We start from the raw sequence: 10,785 nt of genomic DNA on the forward strand, positions 1-10,785 counted from the left end.
TAATCTTTTTATACATTTTGTACTTTTAAACTTGGTTAAAGTCATTTTGTCAAATATTCTAAATTTAACAGAAAATTTCAGATTACATCTGAACAGCATTCTGGTTCACAAATAAAGGACACATGTTGTGTTTGTTCTTTGTCATCCTATATTAAAGTGTGTTTTCATGTTTTGGGTCTCACGCAGAGATGGTGCAAAGTTAATACGGACGATTTTTCCGGTTGGGACAAGTTAAACCACACACACACACACACACAATGACATAACCACCTTGTGTGTCGGTAATTCCAATTTTATAATCTTGTTGGAGGCGAACTGGATACAGAGCACCGCGCGCTCAGCTCGATGTTGTCAGAATCTTGATTTGATTAATTTGGTCTTGTTCGTGGACGAAAACAGGAAGTAAGGAAGTTAACGTGCACGGTGCTTTTTCTGCCTACAACACCAGCAGTTTGTTTGTTTGTTTTTAACAATGTCAGGCTTGTTTTTATCACACGGCTTTTGTCACAGTTGTTCCCTGCTAGCAACACGCCAATCTTTCTTCAAGATAACGCGAATCGGAGCGCGAGCCAGGCAGCCAAAGGCAACTAGTCTCCAGACACAAAGGCGTTATGTTGGAGGTTCAACCTATTGTAAATATCAGTCAAAGGCTAGGATTTGGAAATGTGGGATTGGTTTCGGACTTGCTTTAGCAGTCGGACTGAAGTACAACTCTGATTCTGCTAACAGTTCCTGTGACGATAAAGTTGAAAAACCAATAAAGACTGAACGATATAGCGATGCCATAAAAGTCAGCAGAGACCTTGTGGAGCGGATAAAGGTAGGCACTGAGGTAGGCCTGTCAATTGCCTGGCTTATTATTGACCAGACTTCCTTTTTTTTTTTTTTTACATCTGCAGTACACCACTGCCACCTGTATTGTTGTTTGTGTGTTATCAGACTGAGGTCGGAGCTCCTGGACTGGTTGTTGGCGTTTCTGTGGATGGGATTCCAGTTTGGTGTGAAGGTTGGTGACTTTTCCACGTGGACTAAAGGTGTAATGCGGGGATCTTCAAATCTGGTCCCCCTTGGCCGCTATCCTGCAGGTATTTGATGTGTTCCTGCAGCAACACACTTGATTCAAATTAATAGGTCATTAACAGACCTGTGCAGAGCAAGCTGTGGAGGTAAATTTTATTTGAATCAAGTGTGTTGCAGTACGGAAACATCCTGCAGGACACCAGCCTATGAGGACAAGATTTGGGGATCACTGGTATAATGCCTTTCAGATAACACATTGCAAGTATCTATGATGTACACAAGGGTCCCCTCAGTGTTTACTTGTCTTTATATACTTAGCATATCCATCTTTGGTCTGTGTTTCATAAAGGCTGGTTTAACATAAAGCTATGTTTCACTTTAATTTTGTATCCAGTGTTTTGGTCTGTGATAACAGCTGCTACCGTAATGTCACCAAGGCTTGGCTGTAGTTGATATCTGTAAGATAGTGTTCTCAGTGTTATCCCATGATGACCTAGTGTAGGACGTATATGAGCATTTTTCCCACGTAAAAAAAAAAGCACAGTGTGAAGCACAGATTTCAGAAGTTTTTTTTTTTTTTTTAAAACACAAAATTATCATACATTTAAAAGAAACGAAGACTATTGGGGTGCTAGATATTCCAACTTGTTTAGTGGGCATCCTACACACAGAAGCTGAAGCACATCAACACTTCCAGCCAGAATGGCCTTTATTTAAAAGTTTATCACTTTTAAGTGAAGACCAGTGGTGAACAAAAAATCCTTTGAAAATTAAAAGTAAAAGTTTTTATATAGAAGCAAAGCCAGTCATGATTTTGTTAAGAGTTGTAAATATTCTCAGGTTATCCTATTATTTTTTTTTTTTTTATAAATAAAACTAATTGGGGTATCGTACTGCTGAAAGAAACTAAAGCATAACTCGTCTTACCCGGGTTTTCATATACTTTTCCCGTAACAGTAAAGTTCAGCATTCTTAGCATACAGCAAACTTCAGCAGTAGGTTGTAATTATACCTGCTGATAGAAAGAGAAAAATGCCAAAGGTAGTACAAAGAAAACAAAGTTCTTGATTTGTAACCATGTCATCACATAATTTAGCCAACAGAAAACACTGAGTTTATTTCCCAACTATCTCTAAAGAGAGAAAGTGAAAAAGCGTTTTCTGTTTGAGTTTAACAGCATGACTCCACAGAGTCCAGGTACTAAACTGAAACATTTGGGGCATTATTTACCAAATTGTACATGTAAGATGACCCTGAACTAACCTGACACCAGAGGGTTTGTTATGTGATTATTATCTTGCAAATGTTGAACGAATCCAGCATTCTCTGAATGATTAGCATAGTTGAGCTGTTCAAAATGTGTTTTTCTCCCGAGTTTCAGTCTCTTAGAATGTGTTTGCACCTTTTAAAAAAGATTAATTGACCACTTTTTATTTACATTTGACACAATCCTCTAACGCCCTGCGATGGACTGGCGAGCTGTCCAGGGTGTACCCTGCCTGTCGCCCAAAGCCGGCTGGGATAGGCTCCAGCTTCCCCGCGACCCTGAATTGGAATAAGCGGTTTGGAAAATGAATGAATGAATGAACAATCCTCTAACCTTGTAGTTAAAGTTTTCTTTTCCATGGGTCATGCACCGGCATGTCCCACAAACTACATGACAATAGAAACGCTTTACATAGAATCTTTAAAATAGGTGTGAAAGTATAGTTATTTAGATTTAATTATTTTACTAAAACTATTCATGTAATCCAGGGATTGGTTATGCTGATGTGGAGAATCGTGTGCCATGCACCCCAGAGACAGTGATGCGAATTGCCAGCATCAGTAAACCCCTCACATCCGCAGCTGCTGCAAGACTGTGTGAGGACGGGAAACTAGATCTTGACGTCCCTGTCCAGAAATATGTCCCAGAGTTTCCCCAGAAACAGTTTGACAAACAAGATGTAAGTCACTTTTGAATTATTTAAACTGTTGCTCTTTCCTCAGCAGCTTTATTTTTGTGTTCTGCTCACACATAACTTGTGTATTTGTTGTTTTCAGGTCACAATAACCACTCGTATGATTTTGTCACATCTAAGTGGTATACGTCACTATGAGAAGGACGCAAAGAAAGTGAAAGAGGACAAGGAGAAAGCTAAGAAACGTTTAAAGCCACCAGTTAAAGAAAAAGAAGAGGACAGCTCAGCTGATAGCAAAAATAAAGATAAACTCACAGTAGACAAGAACACTGAAGGCAAAGAGTCCAGTCAGGCTCAGAAGATAAAAGAGTTTGAACACAAGGAGTACTACTTAAAGGAAAACTTTAAAAGTGTCATTCAGGCTTTGGATCTTTTTAAGGATGACCCGCTCATTTTCAAACCTGGTAAAAATGACTAAATAAATAATGTTTTTGGGGTTTTTTTCGTTGCTATATTCAGTGTTGCATATTTTGATTTTTGAGAAAAAGTGATGTTTTTTGTACTTACAGGTACAACTTTCCTGTACTCCACTCATGCCTTCACCCTGCTTAGTGCTGTTGTGGAGCGTGCTGCCAACCAGCGCTTTCTGGATGTCATGATGAACATGTTCCGTGAGCTGGGAATGCTCCGTACAGTTCCCGATGAGAATGATCCCATTATTTACCACCGCTCCAGGTAAGGCCTCACGTCCACATTACTGGCAGAGGTGGCAATTCCTGGTCCAGAAAGTAAAAGTCCTGCCATGTTTTTGGATCTACCTGTACATTTAGAACAGGTGTTTTCACGAACAGGCTCGTTTACCTGGCAAATAAACTCTGCTCATTAAATTCAGCTCCTTTGGTGACTGGTCGGAACAGCTGCCGGACTGGACTTTTACTTTCTGGACCAGGAATTGCCACCTCTGATTACTGGCAAACATAACTGAGCACGTGTGTATAACTTACAGAAATTCAGAGAAATCTGTTTTTCTGTAAGTTTTTTTGTTGGTGTTTTTTTTTGTTTGTTTTCCTTTTTGGAATTCTCAACATGGTTAAAAAAAAAAAAAAAAATCCAACAGTGAGTTTATTGTATGTGTTTATGACACTCCACAGATTTTATCACTTTAACAAAAGTGGACGTGTTGTGAACTGCCCATATGTAGACAACTCGTACAAATGGGCTGGAGGGGGCTTCCTTTCCACAGTTGGAGACCTGCTGATGTTTGGCAACGCTTTGCTCTATAGCTACCAGGTGGCTCACCTTAAGGACACTGAGGGCTTGCTCCCTGGTTTTCTCAAACCTGAAACAGCCATAGAGCTGTGGGCACCTGTTGACAAGACAGAAGCCAGCTGGGATAAAGATGGACTGTACGCCCAAGGCTGGCTGGTAGTGGAGAAGTTGCAGAAATATGGCCAGTGCAGAAAGCGCAGGCACTACGTTTCACACACAGGAGGAGCTGTGGGGGCCAGCAGTGTCCTTTTAGTGTTACCCAGTGAGGAGATAAACCAGTGTCAAGGCCAGACCATTCTCCTCCCACAAGGGGTAGTTGTTACCATCATCACTAACTTGCAGTCTGTGGGGCTGAACAGCACTGCACTGAAAATTGCCCAAGAGTTTGACAAAGCCAAAAGTGTGTTAGAGTAAGCAATTTACCAAACACACAAGTTTAAAGTTCACAGAAGTTTGTCATATAAATGTTGTTCTAATGTTATCTTGATACACCTTTATGTTATAGAAAATGAAATAAAGTATTTTTGATTGCATATATAAAAAGTGGACATTTCATTTTAATTGCACCACCAGGAACCAGATGTATAACGACAATGTGGACACCATAAAAAGAAAACCAAAAAAACATGTATTAGGCTTCTCTCATACGTAGACAGGTGCTCAAAGGAGAAAGGTGCTGGGAGAATGTGCATACCTCATATGAAGGCGATACGCACTTCGAATGCCTTTCATTTCCACTTCTCCAGGATAACGTAAAACTAAACAAAAAACTGGACAAAAAAAGGTTTTCACCAAATAAAACTAGTATATGTTGTTGGACAACCTTTAACTTGAATCAAGGCACATATCTTAGAGATCTTTTATTGATTAGAGAATCTTACCACTGTGAAAAGCCTTTTATAGCATATCCCAAAGATTCCCAATGAAGTTTTGGTCTGGACTCTGTGGTAGCAAATCCAATGATAAAAATGATAGCTCATTCTCCCCAAACCATTCTTTTACAATTTGAGCCCAATGAATAATGGCATTGTCATCCTGGAATATGCTCATACCATTAGGGAGGAAAAATTCCAGTAATTGCATAACCTGTTCATTCAGTATATTCATTAACTGCATTTTTGTCAACTGAACTCAGTCTTTGGGTACAAAATGTTGCTGTACATAGACTGCTGAAACCTCAGATCATACACTGCCTCCACAGGCCTGTACAGTAGGAACTATGCATGATTGCTGCATCACTTCATCTCCTTACCCTGATACTCTGGAAACAGGTAAATCTTGACTCGGACTACATGACCTTCCATTCCTCCAGAGTCAAAATTTAGGCTCCCCAGCCAATTGAAACAGTAGGCTTGTATATTAACATGGCTTGTTTCACAGTATTTCTCCCAGTCCTTAGAATTTATTTATTTTTATTTTTTTACACACCTTTAATAATATGGCCAATCACTAACAAAAGCAGTGCTTTTGTATACAAATTATTAGGCGAGAGAGTATATATATCTGTTCATGACTGTAAGTTTAGAGGAGATCAGACTTCTATCTGACAAGTTCTACAAAGATGGTATCAAGGCATATTTAGAAATTTATGTTTAAACTTAATTTTATTCTTAAATATTCAGTTTTCTTCATGTTGTTGCCTTGGTAGTTAAACCTTTTTGCCACTAGGTGGAAGCAGTTTACTTTTTTTCTTTTCTTTTATAAATAAGTTAAGCCAACAAGTTTAATACATATTGGACAATAATCAAATACTGTTTTTAGTTTTTGCATCTAAAAGAAATAGAAGTAATCATTGCATGCTGAAGCCTGGATTGCTATTTAAAGCTGGAGAGTGTAACTTCATTGTTCACATGTTATGACCTTTAAAGTGTTATTCCACCAAAATACTTCCTCATAACAACATGACAGGAAAAAGAAATATGTGGGCTAACCTAGTACTGCCAAACCTCAAGATGTCACTGGTTTATTGTACTCCGTTCTTAAAACCTTTTAAACTCAACTCACAAGTTCAGCCCAGACTTTTTGGTGCTTCATTGACTGTATAAAGCTAAACCCAAACTAACATGCTGCCCTTCCCAGTGCTATATTTACTGCTGCCACTAGTTTGTATAAGAGATTAGTAGTTTAGTACCGAGGATACTTTAAGACTGACAGACTTTTGCCTGCCTGTGCAGCCTGACAAGATTTTTTTTTTCTTATCACGGCTCATTGAATGGAGGGTTATTAGATGACAGTTTTCCAATTAAGTCCTTGTACCTATTTTTAGACTTAAACTGATGAATGGCTTGGTGTAAGCTAGTACACACAGAAGCTTTGTTGCCTTGCAATTCTGGCTTTACAAGGGTCATTTTTTTTTCAAACGGCATCGGGCATAACCAGTCAAGACATCCTCAAAGGGTAATTATTTAAAGGGTAGGATAATCAAGGATTAGGTTCATGGTCAAGAAGTTGAGGTTAGTAATGGTGTGTGCTAGACTGAGTATAGGTTGCAGATGTACTTCTAATGGTATCACTTGTAAACACATGTTTGAATGTGTGTGTGTGTGTGTGTGTGTGTGTGTGTGTGTGCTGAAATCACAGTCAAATTATCTAGTGGGAGTCGAAGCATATCTTTAAAAAGAAAACATTTACCACAAGCATATTCAGAATATACATTCATTGTTACAGTGTTCCACTTCAGGGTTCCACTAATACCAGACAATTAATTGCATTTTTTTGGTTTATTTTTACATTGTTTACCTATACTTTTTAAATACATCTGAAACAAATGCACTGAAATGTGATTTTTGTTTTTTTAGCAAGCTTCAAAATTATAAGGAATTGAAGTTCCCACTCCATCAAACTGTTTGCATTTTATGCTTTGTTGTGCCTCCACACACCAATTCCAGAAATCTCTGAGGATTCATCATTTCTTCAACTTAACTTGTTAAAGATCAGTGCATCCGTTTTTTTTTTCTATATTGCTCTTTTAAACTTTAAAAATGCCACCAGGTCCAATAAGATATTAAGACTTATCATTCCTTCATTACATCCAAAACATGCAAAAATATACTGACAAATACAGCGAGCCAGTGTTCACCTGGAGGAAGGATCATCATTAGACTTTACTTTCCAATACTCTTGCGGACTGCTCTGTTGGTTCTGGTTCTTAGTTTTCATCCTGTGTATGAAAACAAGTAAAAGTTATGAGCTTCAGGATCAACACCAAGAATGTGGAGCACCTAACACTAAAAAATATGTTATATTTACAAGACCTTAAGAACAGTGCTAATTATAAATTCACAATCACTTTACCTGTACACATAGTAGATAAGTACCGCCACAACTACCAAGATGAGGATGGCTACAATGACCACAGCTGCAATTAACCCTGCCTCATTTGGACTCTGAGAGGAGCTTTGGAGCGTGAAGCGCTCACATCTGCTTCCTTTGTAGTTGTCATTGCACCTAATGGGACAAAGTGTGAAAAATACAGAATAATTTTCAAGCTGTCAGGTCTCATTCTAAAAGTTGAACATATTAAGAAACAGGTTTTCTTTGTTATGTTTGTTTTTTTTCATTGAACTTACACACAGGAGAATGTATCCATTGCAGGTAATTTATAACATGTTCCTCCATTCATGCAAAATGTTGACTCCTCCTTTTCACAAGGTTTTCTGTGTGCTAAAGAAACAAAATGCAAGTGTAACAAGTCTGAACAGTCTCCAAATTTTAATCTTATTACAATCTTACAATTTATAAGAAATGGGCTTTTTATAAATACCGGCCATCGCTTGGAATGTAGTTGTCCTGTTGTCTCCTACGACCAAGAAGACTAAATGAATAGATATATTTTGTTTTTGAGAAAAAGATGTGATCTTAAATTACCAAGGAAAGTATGAAGCAAAGATTTCAGTAGTAAAGATTTCAGTAATTCAGACAGTTTCTTTCAAATAAGCATCATGAAACAATGCTGAATATAAATAATTATCGTTAGTAACTTCACTCAAAACAGAAAAATTAAAAACTTGTTCTTACCAGCGCATTAAAATTCCAGCTTTTGGTTAGCAACGGTCTGCAAGCCAAGTGACAATGACAACAGGATCTCTGAAGACTCTTTTATGTGGGTGTGTTTTTTCTTAAAGAATGTAGTGCATGCAGTTTGTCCACTTTGTCCGGGACAAGTCAATTGCCAACAATATTTTAGTGTCATAATATATTGGGGCTTTTTTTGTGAGCACAGAAGTGCTTTGTTTGAGTTCACTCTAAAAATGTAACCTCAAACCTCTGTGTGATGCTTTTACGAGAAGACTGATGACGTTTGGTTTTTGTTCTTCAAGCTTTAGTTGCGTTGTGGGATCGGGCTAAGATGCGTGAGGGAAGTATCTGTTACGTGTGTGAACTTTGCTTTTCTGGGTTCAGTATAAGCTGATGAATGACTGGTATGCGATAAAGGCATGAATGGAATCGTGGGAACTTTCTGTTGCCAAAAAAAAAGCAAAAAACATCATACCACCTCTTTCAGTGTAATGATACAGGTCTTTACCTGGAACCGTTAGCTGACTCATATTGTAGGTATGTTGTTCACTGCTTGCTTTCCAACTGAAACTATTTCACAATGGGCAGAGTGGGACTGATTGGTTAGCCTTGACCCCAGGTTTTTATTTTACCACCACTATGGCATAGTGGTTAGCACTACAACCTCACAGCACGGGGGGAGGCTTGAACAGTGGCCATTTTGTGTGGAGTTTGCATGTTTTCCCCATGTATGCGTGGGTTCTTCCAGGTACTCTAGCTTCCTCCCACCCACAAGACATACATGTCTTTACTATGGCTAATTGATCACTTATCACTTATCCATGCTTTGGATAAAAGTGTCGGCCAAATGACTGGAAAATACAATAGAGTTTTAAACATTCTATTCTGTTCTTTTCTATTCTATTTAGCAGACACTTTTTTCCAAAGTGACTTACATCTGATAGTGAGAACAACACAAGTGTTTCTTATATTTTTATTAGTCTGCATGTGTTGTTTGCGGTGGTTTTGATTTTATGATGAAAATGGGGTGTGGTAGCTAATTAGTTAGCAATAGCTGAAACTCTCCTGATGTGGAACATGTAGAGGAAGGCAGCAGAGGCAAACTGGAAGGAGGAGAAACCCTCTACAACAGGCAAGGTGGAAAAGGATTGGTACGGAGAAGGCAACAAAAATGGGTCCCAAGTAGCTCGGGCGGCGCCAGAGGAGGGAAATCCTCTGGGAGATGACAGCCAGGAACGCGATTAAGGATGGGAGCTGGAGGGATTTCCAACCCAACTGAGTAATGCTAGCAACAAACCTGTCACATCCCACAAGGTGTGGATTCCACACTTGGATACAGTTTGAGGAAACAGGAAAAAGAACAAAAGATTTTAACTTTAAAAAAGGCTATTGACAACAAAACTATCTTAAAACAAAGAATAAAGTGCAAGGAAGACTACGGAAAAAGCAGAACAAGACGAGGGAATGATGAAAAGATCATTTTTCAACATAAAAGTAACTCAAATATTAGGACGGTGGCATAGTGGAGTCAAGTATTAAGCACAGTGGAATAATGGTTACCACTGTGGCCTCATAGCAAGAGGGTCGCTGGTTCGATCCTCGACTGTGGGAAGGCTTGGACAGTCAACCCTTCATTGGACTAACCCTTTTCTGCCCATCTCTCCTTCCATACCTCCAGTCAAACAGATACCACACTCTCCACAAGCCCACTGCTTTAATGTCACACCTCCACTGTGTCACCCTGCTGCTCAGCCGTGGATCTTAATTCAGTCTAATCTCCCCTCATATCACGACCCACTGAGACCTCCTACTTCCCCTTCAGCATGTCTGTTTCCTGCCGTCAGATGAAAAGTAACTAGAGAGGCCAAACTGTAAAAAGGCTGAAGGTCCAGATGGTGTCAGCCCCAGAGTCCCGAAGACCTTCAGGACAATTATACTGAAACCACAACACCTCTTCAAATTAGTTTTATTCAGAAATGTAATGTGTATTGTTCTATTCACAATAAAAGTCTAATTTTTCTTTCTTTATCCATCCATCCATCCATCTTCTGCCGCTTATCCGGGGTCGGGTCGCGGGGGCAGCAGCCTAAGCAGGGAAGCCCAGACTTCCCTCTCCCCAGCCACATTTGCCAACTCTGCGGGGGGGATCCCGAGGCGTTCCCAGGCCCGCCGAGAGATGTAATCCCTCCAGCGTGTCCTGGGTCTTCCCCGGGGTCTCCTCCCCGATGGACGTGCCTGGAACACCTCACCAGGGAGGCGTCCAGGAGGCATCCTGACCAGATGCCCGAGCCACCTCAACTGGTTCCTCTCGATGCGAAGGAGCAGCGGCTCTACTCTGAGCCCCTCCCGGATGACCGAGCTCCTCACCCTATCTCTAAGGGAGAGCCCGGCCACCCTGCGGAGGAAACTCATTTCAGCCGCCTGTATACGAGATCTCGTTCTTTCGGTCACGACCCACAGCTCATGACCATAGGTGAGGGTAGGAACGTAGATCGACTGGTAAATCGAGAGCTTTGCCTTCTGGCTCAGCTCCTTCTTCACCACGACAGTCCGGCGCAGAGTCCGCGCTCCATCCTTC

The 10,785-nt window shown here is 40.1% G+C and overlaps 1 protein-coding gene across 1 annotated transcript; it reads left to right on the forward strand.

Annotated features, from left to right (window-relative positions):
- Positions 1-412: 412 nt before the first annotated feature.
- Positions 413-4,604, forward strand: lactb (lactamase, beta; the record flags this gene model as incomplete). Its single annotated transcript, XM_079257598.1, has 6 exons — positions 413-832; positions 940-1,006; positions 2,776-2,966; positions 3,064-3,385; positions 3,491-3,656; positions 4,073-4,604. The coding sequence occupies exons 1-6, from the start codon at positions 473-475 to the stop codon at positions 4,602-4,604; spliced, it is 1,638 nt and encodes a 545-aa protein (XP_079113724.1). The 5' UTR covers positions 413-472.
- Between the last annotated feature and the right edge of the window lie 6,181 nt (positions 4,605-10,785).

Source organism: Telmatherina bonti (genome assembly GCF_933228915.1).
Source record: "Telmatherina bonti genome assembly, chromosome: 2".
NCBI lineage: Eukaryota > Metazoa > Chordata > Actinopteri > Atheriniformes > Telmatherinidae > Telmatherina > Telmatherina bonti.